General features: G+C 43.1%; 1 protein-coding gene across 1 annotated transcript in view; it reads left to right on the top strand.

Moving 5' to 3' along the window:
• Positions 1-19,366, top strand: part of LOC311245750 (lysophosphatidylcholine acyltransferase 1) — a gene marked incomplete at both ends in the record, with an annotated part of 164,662 nt that extends 145,296 nt beyond the window's left edge. The window contains 5 exons of the mRNA XM_084335722.1: positions 222-347; positions 11,974-12,127; positions 15,607-15,705; positions 18,167-18,308; positions 19,131-19,366. Coding sequence (XP_084191848.1) covers positions 222-347; positions 11,974-12,127; positions 15,607-15,705; positions 18,167-18,308; positions 19,131-19,366 — 757 coding nt within the window. The remainder of the gene's footprint in view (positions 1-221; positions 348-11,973; positions 12,128-15,606; positions 15,706-18,166; positions 18,309-19,130) is intronic.
• Positions 19,367-20,089: the final 723 nt, after the last annotated feature.

Here is a 20,089-nt window from a genome sequence, read left to right as displayed (position 1 = left end):
TGTATCTCTTACCTGTATCTCTTACCTGTATCTCTTATCTGTATCTCTTACCTGTATCTCTTACCTGTATATCTTATCTGTATCTCTTACCCGTATCTCTTATCTGTATCTCTTGCCTGTATCTCTTATTTGTATCTCTTACCTTTATCTCTTACCTGTATCTCTTACCTGTATCTGCTCTTACCTGTATCTCTTACCTGTATCTTCCCTGTGTTCCTCAGAGCCCTCGGGGCGCCCATCACAGACTACTCGTTTGAAGACTGCCAGTTGGCCATGGCAGAGGGCCAGCTCAGGCTGCCAGCCGACACCTGTCTGCTGGAGTTTGCCAAGCTGGTCAGAAGACTGGGGTGAGTCACTCACACGTCTCTGAGCGCTACAACACACATCTAGGAGATTGGGGTTAAAAAGAATATATAAATGTTTCCGGATAAGCGTGATGATTATGTAATGGGAAATATTAAAGGACTAAACGATGAGCCGTGTACAAATCATTCTGAGTCATTATTAATAGTAAGAAGAAAGTTTATTTAACAATAAGAAGAAAGTTTATTTCACCGTGGCCACGTCTGAAAGGACAGTCTACAGCCAGAGACAATATATGTTAACCCACTAGCGTCTGGCCAAAGACTGACCCAGATCGCTGTTCACACGTACTGTATGCCAAATACACAGTTGTCAGACATAACATAATATATCAGATATGATGACGAAGGTAAACAAAAATGGTTCTCAGTCACTGGGAGCAAACAACAACTTTGTTATGACTGGTAGGATGTCAGAGTGATCTTAAAGAGACATACACACATTAACCAGTCAACTTGGTCATACTGAAAGTCAAGCTGTATAACATGATATCTCAACACAGATATATAAGAACATGATAATATATTTCCACGACAATTATTAATAGATTTTATTAGATTAGATTTATTGCCATTATACAGCACAAGTACAGTACAACGAAAAGAAGTTTGCCATCCAACCAGAGTGCAGATTTTACAGTAACGTGCAATAGTAATATACTATGTACAGGTGATTTAAATTGGGTATTGTAATGGGAAATATTAAAGGACTAAACGATGAGCCGTTTACAAATCATTCTGAGTCATTATTAATAATAATAAGAACGTTTATTTCACCGTGGCCACAATGAAAGGACAGTTTATAGTCAGAGACAACATGTTAACACATTAGCGTCTGGCCATAGACTGACCCAGAGTTCTGTTCAGACGTATGTTAAATACACAGTTGTCAGACGTAACATAATATCAGATATGATGATGAAGGTAAAAAAAATGGTTCTCAGTCACTGGAAGCAACAACAATTTTGTTATGGCTGGGGAGATGTTGGAGTCTTCTTAAAGAGACATACACACATTAACCAGTCAAGCTGGTCACACTGAAAGTTACGCTGTATAACATGATATCTTAACACAGATCTATAAGGACATGATAATATATTCCACGACAACTCCCCCGTCTGATAATTAATCACAATCATTATCACTTCATAAAGACAACAAAAAATATTATCATCCTTAAACCAAAAATAACACAAATTATAATAACTCAGCAAAAACTATTTTTATTATCTAAAAACAAAAGGTCCTCTGGATTGACCCTGTGTCCCGTGCAGAAGAGAAGTTGCCATAACAGCCAACCATCATTAGTGTCTCTTTGCAAATGTCCAGACGGTGGTCGAAGGACTCAAGGGTACAGTGTCCAGTCTCTGGCTTTGTCAAGGCCGGAGCAGCTGCACCATATTCCTCTAACCACCAAGCTGGAAAATAGAATCACAAAAAAAACAGGAGAGTATTTCGCCAAAAAGAGCATTTCCCATACAAACTTATTCAAAACAAAAACATTCTCACAAAACTCTTTCAGTAGAGCGAAAACAGATTAACAGCAAGAAACAAAACAAAAACTTGCAGACTCTTCACAAAGAATGAAATATAGCCTCAGGGAAATCACACATAACCCAAGTTTACCATTGCAATGTACAGCACATTCAAAAACATCTTTATTCTGAACCAAGTTCAGTACCTAATATTTCTGAGAGGAATACTGTAATATCTGTATGTGTTTTGATTCAAAACTTGCCTCATTTATCATTTGTGAAGAATCCCGGAGCGGTCTCTCCTCCTTCCCCTGCCCGCAGTCCAAACACCCCCCTCTGATCCATGTATGCCGTGGCTCGGTCCTGATGATCCTCCCCTCTGATGCAAGGAGCCTGTCCGGTGAATGGCTTAGACCTGCTGGAAACTGTCTCTTAGATCTTTATCTCTAGACCACCGATACTATCAGGCTGGGGTCAGCTGTCTGTTGATGTTCTTAGCGTCCCATCAGCTGGGTGTATGCGTTCACTAGCTGACAGGCCCTCTGCCTCCTAGATCTGGAGCAGATAGTCAGCTAATTTTTCTCAGTAGTCAGCTGCAGTTGGTTCCCCCACCCAGGTCCTTGGTTGTTCCCCTGATGGAACAGGCCTGCTGGAAACCGTCTCATAGATCTTTGTCTCCGGCTGATGGTCAAAGAGAACTGTCTCAGCGTCTTAACCGTAACTGCAGAGTGGAACCCCGGTTCAGTAGATTAGCTGGGCAGCTGATAGGCCCTCTGCCTCCTAGATTGGAGCAACTGTAGCGGAGCAGTAGATCCAGCACCTGCAGTTTCAGCTTCTCCTCTTCTTCAGCAGCGGCGGGCATTTGGACCGGCACAGGATACTGAAGAGAGACACGCCCAACGAGAACTCACAAAAGAAAAAGAGAGAGAGAGAAATAAATAAAAATAAAAAGCTGTCCGGTAACATTTTACACACTAAAATAGTAGAAAGGTGTCCACTCAGGTTTGAAGTTAGGACATTCTATACTATACCCTCAACTCAGCTCCAATGAGCAGGGCAGTTTCCTAAGTCATGACAACAAAAACAAATGTCCCTAAGAGTCTCGTTGGCAAAAACAAACTATATATATATATAATATTGAAGCCCACATCCCACCCCTCTCATACATCTGGGACGTACCAATATTGAGAAAACTACAGAAAAACCACCAAAAACAACATCTTAATATACCCAAGACAAATAGCTCTGCATTTTGTTATGAGAGTTGGTTGTTAGTTGTCACAGACAAAACACGCTCCCTGTAGGCCATGCTAGAGATTTTATGCCAGTAAGCTGGTTTATCACAAAATGGAGTAACGGAATATTACACTAGAAATGTAATGGTAGGCATGTCTAAGAACATATCTTCCCATATTATGTAATATAACTGTTTGATTATGACACATTCTCAGTGACTCGATGTGGGCTGACAGTGGGTAATGTACAAGTTAACATATTTTGCAGTTAACATCTTCTGCTTTGAAGTCAAATAACAATTTCACAACGCAATGGCTCCTATACAAATAATCCCCCGATTCTTGAAAACATCACCTCTTCTTTTTTAGATCAATCAATTAACCTTGCAACCCTTCTTGGAATCCTTTACCAATCTTGATCATCTTGATAGTATATTATGTCTACTCGTTGAGTGCATTTAAAGAGTTTCATTGTCTCTTGCAAAGTAGAAAAAGCAAAATAATACATAGACTCAGTGTTTAACTGTAACCTAAACAAAAGGACAAGTGCTACAAAGTAAACCTGAAAAGTGTTCGAGCTTAGACGTCCAATCTGAAATTCAACAGGTCCTGCCTTCCCAATCTATGCCACTAGATGGTAGTAGAGCCCTGGAATCACTATTCCCCTATGGGCAATGGACATTTTCCAGCACTACCCCACTTCCCCCTTAGATGGTGGCCAAACTCAGTCTAGAGTACTCTAGCTTACGTGTGAATCTGGTTCCTGTCTCCTATCTCCTCGTGGCTCCGGGCGGCCATTTTGTCTGCTCAAGTTTGTTGACATTTCCTCTGTGCCGGCAATCTTATCAGCTTGTTTATGTTACCACCCTGCCGATGACCTCGGAGCCCTATGGCTCTCTGTGCTATCGCCTATTTACTGTGTCTCATCTCGCCATAGCAACGACAGGCCCCTTCTGGTTGTCATGTGCTGCTGCCATGACAACAGCCTTAACCTTTACCCACATTAAAACGCAGTTTCTACTGGCCAACCCCTCTCCGCGCTGCTGTCTCTGCCTAGCTTATCTCTTGTTGATGTGCTGTGGAATTCAAAACATTCTGCTCTGCTAACGCGGCCTGCCTCTGAAAACACTGGTTCCACCACCGTCTAACCCGCGATGATACATTGAAAAAACACAGATATCTCTCATTGGCAAATGACCTGTCTATCACTCTTTTAATAACGACCAAAAGGGCCGTGAATATAGTCTGATTACTCAGAAGCAAGCTCCCGCAGGGTTTTTGCTACTCGTGTCCATGTCTGTATCACGACTAATGCTGGCCCTTATTGAAGTTATTTTGTTATTGAAGAATAATGCTAGTTCTTCACATTTTGATGCAGATGACTGTATGACAGTCTTCTGGGTGCAGTTCCCTTTCTCACAATGAAAAAGAGTTGGGGCCTCATGGACAAAGTTACATGTCTAAATCATTATCACGGCATGCTTTTATGGTCAATGTAATGTATTTAGCGTATGCTTGAAATAACATCTAATGCCTGAAGCTGCTCTCCCATATTCTCCCCCCTCTGCTGGTTAGGGTTATAGCTATTAGACCACTATTCTTCCACCGCTCAAATGGTCATCTCCCCCCCTATATATATATATATATATATATATATATACCTTATCTATCTCTATCTTATATATTCATATATAAATCATCAATAAGGTTTTCAACCTATCTCTTCTTTCTGTAAATTATTATCAGGATTATTATCAAAGGGCCAATACAGGAAATAGAGTAGTCACCTTCCATGACAGTTTTGTAAAGCTCAGTTGATATAACGCAAGCAAATTGTCCTGTAATTTGTTAGTGAAGAATAATGCTGTTCTTCATATTTTGATGCAAATGACTGTGTATATACTCTGTGATAATCATAGAAAAACAGTTCTTTCTTGCCACTCGTACTCGTGATCCTCCTGTCATTCTTGTCCCTATGTGGCTTCTTGTTTTCATTCCTGTGTCTGATAAGATAGGCTCCCTCACTTAAACAAATGAAAAATAGAATTAACCCTTAAAACACTGCCTTTCTTCACCGGCCCGCTCGTCTTCCATTCTCTGTAGTGTAAAACACCACACCTACACTGTGACCTCTGTGTCTTCAAAACATATTACAGCTGGCTTCCCTGTTAAGTTTAAGTTAGCATTGAAGAATACACAGTGATGGTCAGATATAGGTAATTCGATTACTGATACTTTATCAATGTCCATCATCAAACCTAGGATGTCACCATGTTGGTGAGTGGGTTCATTTACATGTTGTATTAGCTCAACGCTGCTCAGTAGGTTGGTAAGCTCAATAGCCTTGGGGTCGTTCTTATTCAGATCTCCACGTATGATTCATCTTTCACATCTCTAAGGATACCAACTGAAATTAGCTTCTGAGAACCAGGGGTGCGTTACCATACTTAAGTACTGTTTTGGGGGATTGTACTTGTACAAAGGTCATACTTTTTACTCCTTACATTTAAAATGCAGACCTACAAAGTACAAATCTCACAGGTCCAACCATTTTAATTAGTATATCCTAATTGTTTATCTGGCCGAACTAACATTAACGTTCTTACCCCTGTGGCCGCAGGTAAACAGCCAATCAAATCCCCATCAATGGAAAATGAACCCCCCCACACCCATACTGTCCTTGTGCAACACCAGAAAATGGGGATCTTTGATTAAATACCTGCTATCAGAAGAATGGACAGTCAGATCCTCATTATGCTGTGGTTAATATTGTGATATTATTCAGGGTAATCCAGTCTAGATATTAGAGGGTGCATTACTAATATTTTGAGTACTTGCTGATACAGAGTGTCACTATGAGTTTGAGACCCCTGGTCTATCCCTTTAAAAAAACAATGTACTTTTACTTTTCAGTACTTAAGTACACTTAAAAGTAGAACTTTTTGACTTTTACTCACAAGTGTGTTTTTGGCCAGCTACCTTGTACCCACTTATACACCTGCATACCACTGTATGATAGCACGCACAATAACGTCTGTACACACCCGCACATAATTCTCCCTTACATATCTGTAGATACTATATCTATACCTGTACATATCCTTTACCTACTCTTACTAGTTATGCTATACTGGCCAGTATGACGTACTGCCATAGTGTCTTTATACCTGTATCACTGTACATGTTAATACTCTGTACATACATCTGACCAGCACCATTACTCAGTAGTATCTAATGTATATTTCCTAACCAGTTTAATCACCTGTACATTGTATATTACTACTGCACTTTACTGTTACATCTACCCTCTGTTTGCCACATTTATTCCCACTGTACTGTATTTGTGCTGTATAATGACAATACATTTGAATCTAATCTAATCTAATATCACCAACCTACACCCAGGCCTTCCCTTCTGTTTGCCTGTCTGTCTAGATATTAGAGGGTGCATGTTTCAGTCGGGTTTTAGACTTCGTCATAGTACTGAGACTGCTCTTTTAAAAATGTTCAATGACATTATTTTAACTGTGGACTCTGGGTGTGATGCCATTATGGTAACATTGGATTTGACCGCTTTCTCAGATTTTGAGATGGTACCCATACTTTCACTTAAGTATAATTTCTGGGTACTTTTTACACCCCAGGTAGGATAGTTCTATGAATTGATCACAGACACTATAGACCTCTCACTATAGACCTCTCTCTATAGACTCTCTCACTATAGACCTCTCACTATAGACCTCTCACTATAGACTCTCTCACTATAGACCTCTCTCTATAGACTCTCTCACTATATACCTCTCACTATAGACCTCTCACTGAAATATTGATGAGTATTTTGGTGGCTGGTACAATGTGATGATGAGCAAAAACAGTCCAGCTCTTTAGTTCAATAACAAGATACTAGAATGATGTAAATTCACCCATGCCAATGTCATCACATACAAACGATGCAGATAAAATAGCGAATTGTTTATCCCTTTTCACAGCGTGCGTGCATGTAAACATGTGTGTGTGTGTCATATACTCTGCCCGCTTATCATATCCTCCGGTCGATGCCTCCCCGCAGTGCCGTCCAGTCAATGCGCTGATGGCTCCGTCCCGCCTTGCAACTCTGCCCTCCACTGCGCCTTTTTCCCCTCAAACTCCTCTTTATAGGCACAGTCCTTATACCAGTGACCGTTCTGGCGCATACAAAACAAGCACCAGCAGGTTTGCGCTGCCTCTTTCTCTTTCGTCTTGGGATGCTCTGCTGTGAGGAAGTTCTCACCAGGGCTAACTGTGATTGTCCGACCGTCTTTATCAGCGACAATTGTGACCGCTCCATCTATTGAGCATGCAGACTCAGCTCCCCTAATTGCCTGGCGATTTCATCTGCTGCTATTGAGCCAGCCCCGTGCGTGGACGTTGAAACAGGCCAGACCGTTGCGGATGGTGGTGGTGGTATACGAGGCCAATCTCCTCGCTTCGGAGTTGGTGGTCGTCTGCGAGGCAGTTGACGTGGCGGGAGGGCCAGTGACACACACGGGAAAGCATCGAGGCCAGAGTCCACTGCAAGCCCCGAACACACCGCCGTGGGGGAAGAGAAAAAGAACAAAGTGTCAGGTTTTTCCCTCACTCCCCTCTTCTCCCCAGTCCTCAGACAGGCCGCTCCCTGCCCCATTTTTTAACACGCTTCTTTTTCCTTAACAGACAAAAACAAAACAAAATAAAATAAAATATGAGGTAAACAAAAAATAGTTTCCTCTAAACACTTGAGAAAAAAAGCTCTATAGCAGCGTACACGCACAGACACCCTTATCCTAGTTTCATCTAGAAACAACTGCAGTTTGACCAGATAAGGTGTTTAGAAACTAAGTCACACAAGAAAAACAACTGTCCGTTCCCTATGGTATTCCTCACGCACGGTCAACTTCCGCCTCTTTGTGAAAAAAAAATCAATAAAAAAGATCAGTGCATTTAAAGATATTAAACCCTAGCCCACGCGCTTATTTCGGGACTGACCTAAGTAATTTAAAATTTCTCACGCACGGTCATCTTCCCGCCTCCTTGTGAGAAAATAAAAATAAACACAGATCAGTGCTAAAAAGATATAAAACCCCAGCCCTCACCGGAACTTTTGTATGACTTTTAATTTCCAACATACCTATAGTACACTCCGCACCCCTCCATTCCGGATACAAATGTAATTCCCACCTAATATCGGAACCTACCTTTAATACAAGTGTTCAGAGGAAAACAAGAGGGAAACACACAAAAAACAATACTATGTTTTAGTGTTAGACACCATCTGGACCCATAAACTCAACAACTCTAACAATACTATGTTCTAGTGTTAGACACCATCTGGACCCAGAAACTCAACAACTCTTCGCCCAAATCAAACTCCTGCACGCATCCACACAGGAAAATCTGCCAGAGCTGACAAGACAGTCGGTAGACAGGGGTCCTCTCTCTCCTGTCCTTTTCACGGAGGATTGAGGCGAGGGAAAAATAGTACTCCCCCGGATTGCTCGTCGACAATGCACCACTCTGTGTCATCCGCTGTCTGGTCAATCTAGACACCCTAATGTAATTGTAACATAACTACTTATAGATTCAAAAATAAAAACGCTTTAAACAGAATGTCAACAGCTCACCGAATGTTCCCCACGCGTTCCCAAGGTTCAAGCCGGAGGTGACAGCCAAACGGACGGCGCAGACGGTCGTCCCCCCCCCCCCCAGTGCGCGGAGGAGGTCGAGACAGGGCAGCGCTTCCCTGGAATCCCAAGATTCACCCTGTCTGCAGAGTCCGTCCCGCGGCCAACTCAACACCCATCGGTTTAAAATCTAATAAAACTAGTTAAAAAAATATCCCATAAACATCACTCGTCGCCATCTGTAATGGGAAATATTAAAGGACTAAACGATGAGCCATTTACAAATCATTGAGTCATTATTAATAATAATAAGAGTTTATTTCACCGTGGCCACAATGAAAGGACAGTTTATAGTCAGAGACAACATGTTAACACATTAGCGTCTGGCCATAGACTGACCCAGAGTTCTGTTCAGACGTATGTTAAATACACAGTTGTCAGACGTAACATAATATCAGATATGATGATGAAGGTAAACAAAAATGGTTCTCAGTCACTGGAAGCAACAACAATTTTGTTATGGCTGGGGAGATGTTAGAGTCTTCTTAAAGAGACATACACATTAACCAGTCAAGCTGGTCACACTGAAAGTCACCCTGTATAACATGATATATCAACACAGATCTATAAGGACATGATAATATATTCCACGACAGTATAAAATATATAAATTAGTACTACTGCCGGCTGGGTGGCACAGCGGAGATTGCGCTCGTCACCAATGCAAGACACTCCGGTCTCGAATCCGGGTATCAGAATTGCCTCCGGCTTGGACCAGCCATCATACTAACTCAATTGGCAGAGTTAGAGGGTGGAAGTCGATGGGTGGGGATTTGGACGTTGTGGACAGCGACTCCTACAGGTCTGTTGGGGACGCCTGCACAGCAGAGACAGGAAGTAGCGGGGGTAGTGTGAGCCTCCCATGCATTACACCTCGCCAATGAGAGTCCGCGCTGGTAGGTGAAAAGATGCGACAGGCTGCCTCCTCGTGTACCGGAGGGGACATGTGATGCAAGGCTTCTATCCTCCCTACAACCGACCAGTGGGGGACATAGTCGAGCAACGTTCAAGACAGGGGAGGGGAGAATTGGAAATATGAAATTGGGATGGGTGAAAAATAGAAAATAAGGAGAAGAAAGTGGATACAAAAATATATATTAGTACTACTGAGTGTAGTGCTAATCAGATATATGTACAGTGATACAGGTATGAAGACAGTATTGTGACAGTAAAGTGCAATAGTAATATACTATGTACAGGTTATTTAAATTGGGTATAAAATATATAAATTAGTACTACTGAGTGTAGTGCTAATCAGATATATGTACAGTGATACAGGTATAAAGACAGTATGGTCGTAGTCATACTGGCCAGCAGTGTAACTAGTAAGAGTAGGATATGTACAGATATATATATATATATATATAGGGCGGCTGGGTGGTGTAGCAGAGATTGCGCTCGTCACCAATGCAAGAGACTCCCTCGTGTGCCGGAGGGAACACGTGATGCAAAGCTTCTATCCTCTCTACAGCCGACCAGTGGGGGGCATAGTCGAGCAACGTTCAAGACAGGGGAGGGGAGAATTGGATACACGAAATTGGGATGGGAGAAAAATAAGGAGAAAAAGTGGATAAAAAAAAAGATATATATATATATATAGTATCTACAGACATGTAAAAGGATTATGTGCAGGTACAGACGGATGTGGATATATATACGTAATATATGTATACATAATACTATTATTATATTATACTATTATTATACTACCTACACCCTATAGAGCCACGGTAGCTGTGGTTCTCAGAGGGCAAACCAATACAATGGGAGTCATAACTAGATGGGTAATATTTATTTAAACAAATTAAATTACCTTTAAGATCAACATACCTACACCAGCATACATAGAGAATAATGTATTCTCTCTCTCTGTCTCTCAATGCGTGAGGAGAAATTGCTGCTAGATTGAGAACGGGCTGTCTCTTGGCGAGAGATAATGAATAAAAGTTTACATTATATAGAACAGACATTCATACACAGCAACGCGCCTCCAACCAAGGTGTGATGCACATGCAACTATATCTTTTCCTTGACATGAAACTGGAAATAGTAATCAAACCATTGGGGACCTGCATGACGCGTCTGTCTCTATTCATTATTCAATATCTAGAAGTCTTACGCTGAAGGATGATTTACAATAAAGTGCTATTTATATAAAACAAAACTGAAAAGTAGGCTACTTGAATCCTTGACGCTAGAACTCCCAAAACGCTTGCGAACGGTAAGGCCAGCTGTCATTTTGACACAGCTTGCATACAGCTTTGTCTCGAGATTCCACAAGTATTTCCAAACGGGGCTTTTTAGATCACTCTGAGTGCAAATCAACTCTCTCTCTCGCGCGGCCAAGTTGGGTTCTAAACTCTCTGCCATCGCGCCATTAAGTTGTTGTTGAATTATTGGCACGCGCACACACCGGGGGCTGGACTGCAACGTTTGCAATCATGACCGTTTCGATTAAATGTGATCCTCACCCCCCAGTGATCTGTCTCTTAGCCTTTATTTGGGACAATTTAGGAGTCGTTTCCCCTTTCTGTTGGGATTGTAAGGGAGGCCAATTAAGTGGGGAGGAGGTGTAATGTACCGATACAAATTGGCTCACTGGGAATAATGGCACATCATATGGATGCTATCCCAGATAAACTATCTAAATAAAAAATAAAAAGAGGCAACCATACAAGGGGCCAGCCTGCTCATCGGGAACAATTACGGGTTAAGTGTCTCACTATATCAAGAATCTCGTAGTATACAACGTTCTCCTAATAAGGCTGTCTTTTTCAGTAGTGTAGTCAAGCGTATACTATACAGAGACACACACTGGCCTGGGTATACCCACCTCTTCCTATAGAGAGAGTACTCACTTATCAGCCTAATTACTACTGGTTTGTATGTTGTGGGGGATGTTTTGGTCACAGTTTAAGTTTGGGCACCTCCTCAGCAGTATAGCCACTGCATCACTGCTTACTATGTGTCGCATCCTTACTTGTCCCCTGCCACTGAGTGGACCTATCTCAAGCCCTGCCCTCTTTCCTTGATCCTCCAATCAGAACTGTTGCTTGAGATATGTCAATAGGCTGGAGGAGTGGAGAGTGGAGTGTTTTGGCGTCACAACGTCCAAACGATGTCTCAAAGCCCTTCCCGCTTCCTACATTTCTTTTATGTTTTTTGTTTGTTTCTTTGCTTCTTCGTACATTTCTCATCCCAGCCTGAAGCCCAAGAACACGGAGAAGGTCCTGCAGGAGTTGGGGAACCGAGCCAGGAAGCTGGAGGGAGAGACGCTGGACGTGGAGGAGCTGGCTCACTACCTGGACGTGCCCGCGTCGGACATGCTGCAAGACATGTTTGCCCTCTTCGACGAGGTGAGGGCCGAGGGTCCCAGCTTCCTCTTCACTCGCCACGCTTTGGGTGCATGAGATACACGCACACTGCTGGTCTAAAGTGCAGCGAAATCACATCTTACAGAAGAAACGCAAGAAAATGTGGTTCATTCACTTCCTCTTCCCAGATTTTCTTTCTTTAATAATAATAATAATAATAACTTTATTTATATAGCACCATTCATATAGATTGCAGCTCAAAGTGCTTTACACAAAAAACGAAACAAAAGGATAATACATTTTTTTTATTAAATAATAATGGCAAAATTAGACAGTAAAAAGAAGAGAAAATTTAATAACAGTAAAATAATACATTAACAAATAAAATTATAAAAACGATAATAAAATATTTAAGTTAAAATAATAGAAATTGTGCGGCTGGGTAGCGCAGTGGAGAATGCACTCTCCTACCACCACAGAGACTCTGGGATCGAATCCGGCTGTCAGTGGTACCTTGTCTGTCCCTGGTCTGTCCCTGGTCTGTCCTTATGCAAGGGAACATTTATGCGCATGCGCGGGAGCGCACGTGCACGTGGCGTCATTAGCGTGCGTGCAACCAGTGTAGATATGAGGAACGCAACACTGGTCCTGGTCGCCTGTATCAGTTCCGCAACCGTTCCTATTTCCGGGGTAGGCCTGATTGGCCCCGACAGGCACGTGACCCGCCGCGGCCACGGCCCGCGGCAGCCCCAGGACGCGGCAACGAGGCTGCTGTGGTTCACCGCCGCTTTCCGCCTTCAACGCCGCAGAGTTACCATACGCTATACAATATACTATGCAATGTACTAATATACAATACGGCTCACTTTTCCCACTTCAATGACAGAGCCGCTGTTTAATAATATTGTCGCGGCGGAGCTCCGTCGCGGCAGCATTATGTAGCAGTAATCCCCCCTTTTTTAACATCGACAACTAGCTCAATTGGTAACGCTGCTTGGCTGTGGATCCTATGGTCCTATGGCGAGTGCAGGATTATTTCAGTGTGTATCATGCAATCATTTATCATTTAACATTTGAAAGGCATACATTGTTGTATGAAATAAAATAGTATAGAGACATATGTACAGCGTTCGATGCAGAATAGAAGTAACTGAGTTACCATACAATATACAATACGCTATAGTGCAAAGCAAAAATGGGATGAGGTACAATTTACAGTAAGGTGTATGCGTTGCAGTGCAAATGCTGGCGCGCTCCAGAGACCGTTACTGTACCATACAATATACAATGCAATGTACCAATATACAATATGCTATAGTGCAAAGCAGAAATGGGATGAGGTACAATTTACAGTAAGGTGTACGCGGTGCAGTGCAAATGCTTCTTACTGTTGTGCTCCAGAGACCGTTACTGTACCATACAATATACAATACGCTATAGTGCAATGCACGTTATAAAAAATAAAATAAAAATAATTAAGGGAATCGAACTTGTCACAAACGGACCATAGGATCCACAGCCAAGCAGCGTTACCAATTGAGCTAGTTGTCGATGGTAAAAAAGGGGGGATTACTGCTACATAATGCTGCCGCGACGGAGCTCCGCCGCGACAATATTATTAAACAGCGGCTCTGTCATTGAAGTGGGAAAAGTGAGCCGTATTGTATATTAGTACATTGCATAGTATATTGTATAGCGTATGGTAACTCTGCGGCGTTGAAGGCGGAAAGCGGCGGTGAACCACAGCAGCCTCGTTGCCGCGTCCTGGGGCTGCCGCGGGGCATGGCCGCGGCGGGTCACATGCCTGTCGGGGCCAATCAGGCCTACCCCGGAAATAGGAACGGTTGCGTAACTGATACAGGCGTCCTGGTCGTTGTAAACTGCGGCTCCTACTGGTTCATAAAGATACTAGGTGGAGACTGGGACCTGGTTCATAAATATACTAGGTGGACAGGGCTGTACAGTACAGAGGACATTGCATATTGCACGGGAATTTTGCCTGTGCGAGTAGAGAAAAATATTTGCGCGCACCTTTGCGAGTACTGATTTCAACCCTCTCATTCGCATTTTACTCCTTTTTTTCCGAGGAATTTAAACGTCGCAAATCTTGTTGGCCGTTTTCTATATCTCTCCTCCCTCGGTCTCTCTCCGTCTGCCCGATCAGGAGCGGGGCTGTTTTAGTTACACACTCAAACGCTCACACTCACACATGCATACGGGTACTTGAGAGGTAATGTCTGTGCTGAAGCAGAGCGGAGCAGAGCAGAATGGAGAAAAGGCTATCGTTAGATAGCGCGACCCGTGTAACGTTAAGTAACTTGTGTTCCGCGGGGAAAGCCCGTTCATCACTGCATACAACTTGGTTTAATCCAAATATCCATTCAGAAACTTTGTATTATGAAATAATTCTGGGATGTCTGTCTGACTATTTCCCTGCCTTGTTTGGTGCGAGTTCAGCTGACACTGTTGACACGCCCACTACGCAAAGCGTGTGCTCTCACACACACACACACACACACACACACACACACAGCTCTGGTCATGTGTCCACTCAACTCATGGAAAATACAGCATCAGGCTATTGTTCTAAAAGAATCTCTACTAATAAAATGGAGTATTGAACCGTTTTTAACAGCTGAGTATTGGGTGGGACATTCTGATTTAAGAACTTTCTAAATAAAATAGAACGTCCCAAAATAGTTAATTTATCTGACTGCTTGTATTAATTGATCAAAAAGTAGCCATGTGCAGTAATATAGTTATATAAAAGAATAATAAAGCAATGTCGATTCTGTTAATAAAAAAAATTCTTGCAAAATAATAAAAAATAACCGATATCGACAGTATCGATAAAGTATAGAACCGTTAAGCAGTATCAATAAGAGTAGTAGTATCGATAAAATCCTAACGATACCCATCCCTAACACTGTTAATACACTGGTATCAATGAAAGAAGAAATGTTTGCAGCTGTGGTAATACTTCAGTTGGTTCATTATAAAAGATACAAACCTGAAAACAAAAGCACTTAAATGTTAAATAAAAGGACCACAGTAATGAGGCAGGAGGAACATATTTGTTTGCACTATAATGGTAACATTTTTGCCCCTAAAAAAGATTCTGTACTCCTACATTTTTCATTTAGGGGCACCTGTGCCCCTAGTGAAAAAGCTTAGCGTACAGCCCTGGTGGAGACTGACCTGGATGCCAGGCTTTCCAAGAGTCCTCACACCCTCTTTTCGCTTGTTTTTCCCTCAAAGCACAAAGACTTCCCCCAAGGATCACACTCGCACATCGCTCACTAGCTGTGACTTTTAAATGTAGTATTATACACACTTGTCTTATTCAGCGTTTCACTGTTTCCACACAAAGCAATTCATTAACCGCATATTAATTAGTTAAAAGGTTCTATTAACTGTTAATGAACACTTCTTTCTCAGCCACCTAATTTTCACCAGTGAAGGGCTAATAAAGCAACATGACCAGCATTAAAAGTGTTTCTCTTTTATGTTTTCTCCCCCAGCATGAAGACAACTCCATGGATCTCAGAGAATACGTGATCGCCTTATCTGTCGTGTGCAGACCCGCAGAGACTCTGGACACCATGAGATTGGCCTTCAAGGTATTCTATGTTCTGTTCCAGGGTCTCGCTGCTCGCCGAGGCCGCAGGGCGGAACGGAGCATTTCGTTCCGCTGATCGAGCCGGGGACTCTCTGTTTTAACACTGTTCCCCCCCAGGAGTATTTTGTTTTCTTAATCTGTAGTTGACAGGTTTGGGTTTAGGTGTGCGGTCTCCAGGAAGGTTACGGTTAAGATAAGGGTTAGGTTTAGGGATGTTCGATATTATCGGCCGACCGATATTATCGGCCGATATCGGCAGTAAAATGTGATATCGGAAAATATCGGTATCGGTAAAAAAAAATAAAAAAAAATAACAATATTTGTTATATATATATCCAGTGAAATTATTAGTTACCTGAAATTATTCAGTTTTTTGGGGGGGGGAAACCCTGCATATATCGGTATCGGTTGATATCGGCATCGGAAATTAAGAGTTGGACAATATCGGAATATCGGTATCGGTAAAAAAGCCAATATCGAGCATCCCTAGTTAGGTTTATAAACAACCTCCCCGCCTCGAGGCGAAATGCTGTGAAAACAGGGAGTCCATATCCAGCCGGCAGGGCGGTAGGGAGTATTCTCCAGCTAACAGGGTGGTAAAGAGTATTCTCCAGCTAACAGGGTGGTAGAGAGTATTCTCCAGCTAACAGGGTGGTAAAGAGTATTCTCCAGCTAACAGGGCGGTAGAGAGTATTCTCCAGCTAACAGGGCGGTAAAGAGTATTCTCCAGCTAACAGGGTGGTAGAGAGTATTCTCCAGCTAACAGGGTGGTAGAGAGTATTCTCCAGCTAACAGGGTGGTAGAGAGTATTCTCCAGCTAACAGGGTGGTAGGGAGTATTCTCCAGCTAACAGGGTGGTAGAGAGTATTCTCCAGCTAACAGGATGGTAGGGAGTATTCTCCAGCTAACAGGGTGGTAGGGAGTATTCTCCAGATAACAGGGTGGTAGAGAGTATTCTCCAGATAACAGGGCGGTAGAGAGTATTCTCCAGATAACAGGGCGGTAGAGTATTCTCCAGCTAACAGGGTGGTAGGGAGTATTCTCCAGCTAACAGGGTGGTAAAGAGTATTCTCCAGCTAACAGGGTGGTAAAGAGTATTCTCCAGCTAACAGGGCGGTAGAGAGTATTCTCCAGCTAACAGGGTGGTAAAGAGTATTCTCCAGATAACAGGGCGGTAGAGAGTATTCTCCAGCTAACAGGGCGGTAGAGAGTATTCTCCAGCTAACAGGGTGGTAGAGAGTATTCTCCAGCTAACAGGGTGGTAGGGAGTATTCTCCAGATAACAGGGCGGTAGAGAGTATTCTCCAGCTAACAGGGTGGTAGGGAGTATTCTCCAGCTAACATGGTGGTAGAGAGTATTCTGCAGCTAACAGGGCGGTAGAGAGTATTCTGCAGCTAACAGGGTGGTAGGGAGTATTCTCCAGCCGGCAGGGTGGTAGGGAGTATTCTCCAGCCGGCAGGGCGGTAGAGAGTATTCTGCAGCTAACAGGGCGGTAGGGAGTATTCTCCATGCCTGCTTGGAACGATGGTGACATTTCCACTTCAGAAATGTCACATAGACTACGCCTCGTCTTTCGGTTTGCTCAAAGCGACATTGAAATTGTACATTATGAAGGTCAACAATCTCTCCTGTTGTATGTGGTGCGATTGTTTCAGTAGACTTGAATGCAAGCATTTTGGGGGTTTTCTGACTATGCTTCTTATGATTGTAGAATCATAATGATAAGTATGTGATGACTCAAGAAAGTACCCATAAAGTACCCATTATGATTCCTATCCTCGCATAATGTACATATGGTAATCTGGTATGTTTGAAGTCTCTCTCCCCCCTCCATCCCTCACCCTTTGTATGTGCTGGACAAGTCTTCTTACCCTAGGGCATTTGACACCCATTCAAAATATAATTAGGATAGATTAAACAAATTAAAGTATTTGGTTCAGATCTGGCCTAAATACTATTTTCCCAGCCCTTCTATTTTTCGAGAAGGTTTTGTCTCAAGACGGCAGCAGCACTACACGTTTCTGCCCCAAATACCAAAAGCACAATATCCCTCAATATCCACGTTGGTAATGGACCACTTTGTGCTCCAGTATCCTGTAGGTTGCTTCATTGTACTTTAGTAAATAACCCCATGTCTAGTGTTCCGCTATTGTCCCATGTGCTATATTGTACTTTGTGCTACTCTATCCGTGTGTTGGCTTACTGTTGTCTTATTTTCTGATTGTACGGTCTTGTCCTCATCATCATCAGGTGGCTTCTTCGTTCCGAAGGTTGCCTATCACTCTCCAACCTATTCTGTCCCCACTTCTTCTCTGCTCTTCTCTTGTCCTGCTGTGCCTTTTTGTATTCGAATTTTTTATGCTTTTGACTGTACAGCACTTTGGTTGGCTCTTGAGTTTTTAAAACGTGCTTCATAAATAAATGACTTGAACGACTTGACTCGGTTCTTCTGTCCCTCCAGATGTTCGAGGCGGAGGAGGATGGGGCCATCACGGAGACGGAGCTGGCGGTGATCCTGAAGACAGCGTTGGGAGTGGCTCACCTCACCGCATCGCGCCTCTTCACCGCCGTCGACGTGGAGGACTCGGGGAAGATCACCTTCGGTAAGAAACGCCATTATAAAAGTGCAGAATCGTAAGAGCAGCACATTAGAACGTGGATTGTACCCATATGTACCACAGTGGGGCCCCCGGTGATGAGAGACACAGCCATGTAACCCCAACAGACGCCATGTGTCCATCCCTGCCGTTGTGTTCTTGAGCAAGGCACCGAACCCCTGTCTGCACCGGAAATGCCCCGGCTCGTATCCATCCGTCTATCTCAGAGGGACGTGTGAAGAAATACAATAACTATTGAAATGTCAACAGTGCAATTATAATTAATTGCACTGTTGAGTGCTCTTACCCCTTTCACTGCCGCACTACCAAACGGTTAACCCTTTGGTTTCACTGCGACAATTCAAAGAATGTTAACCCTTAACCGGTGACCATCGGTTGTGTGGTAGTAAAGGGTTAACCTTCTGTCGTGTGGCAGTGAAAGGGTTAAAAACATTTCAATAGATTTGGTGTTTTGCAATTGATAAGTCAAGCCTGTGTCATTACAAAAAACAATGTCATTACAAATACAAAAAAAAAATTGCATGCTGTTTTCATTGCAGCATTTCCTGTTGTTATTTTGTTACTAGTGGGGGGGGGGGGGATGGGTAAGAGACACAAAGTCAAGTGTGGGAAAGGACTGTGTGGGTGTAACACAACAAGTGCTACAAGTGTTATTCAGTTCAGTATTGGAAATCTATTTCTGGTGGGCTATGACAAGTGAATCTATGGGAAGTACCGAAAATGTCCAATCTGTCTTGTGTGTGTTACGTAACCCCTCCCTGCTAACGCTTCCCTTTGTCTCTGGTGCCCCCCTGTGGCCGTTGCCAGATAAGTTCAGGGGCTTCGTGGAGCAGCACCCGGACTTTGCGGAGGAGTATCTGTACACGGACAATGCAGGCTTCCACAGCTGCCCCCACCACGGCCCCCAGGCCAAGCCCAGCCCCCCCTCCTCCTCCTCCTCCGCCAAAGGCACCGCCGCCAAAGTGGCCAACGGCATCTGTCCCGACTTCAGCCCCAAATACCGCGCCGGGGCAGGGGACGGACTCGTCAAGAAACACAACTGAGGCGCCGCAGAGACGGAAGCAGCACCTCTCCTGGTGAGAGCGTGGCTTGGCGTAGGTGACTCTATTACTGAATGATCATCCACAAACTACACAAATGAAGAAGTTTACCCTATTATTATTATTATTATTATTATTATTATTATTATTATTATTATTATTATTATTATTATTATTATTGTTGTGTCCATAATGTTTTTACAAGGTTATTTTGTAGCCTGTTTGAGAGTTTTATTCTTTCTTTCTTTTCTGTTCTTGGTTTAAAAAGAACGTTTAAAATGCCAACAACAAGCGGCGGTTTCAGATACAAATGCTTGGATACTTGAAGGGCGAAGGAGCACTTATTCAAAACCATGCTTTTCTGAGGGGAGGGGGGCATTTTTTCACCACGGTACCTAGGGGTGGGCAATATGACTATATTAAATAAATATCGGGTACAGTTCATTAACTATACACTTTTTAAACATATCGTGGACATCGTGATGTTTTGCACAAAACCTCACGTCAGTTTCTAAGCCGCTGCGGCTGAGATGAGACTTACTTTAGCGCAGCACTTTCCTCTCTCCCTCACACCGACACACACACTCGCCCAATTTTTTGTCACGTACACGCACATACACGCACACACACCCAGAGACAGAGAGGCGGTAACTAAGTTAGCCGCTAGCTAAGCTAACTAACGTTAGAAGTAGGGATGCCCCGATCGATCGGCCACCGATCGTTATC

Source organism: Notolepis coatsorum (assembly GCF_963971535.1).
Source record: "Notolepis coatsorum genome assembly, chromosome: 19".
Classification (NCBI taxonomy): Eukaryota; Metazoa; Chordata; class Actinopteri; order Aulopiformes; family Paralepididae; genus Notolepis; species Notolepis coatsorum.
This window is presented reverse-complemented; position numbering and strand designations above follow the sequence as displayed.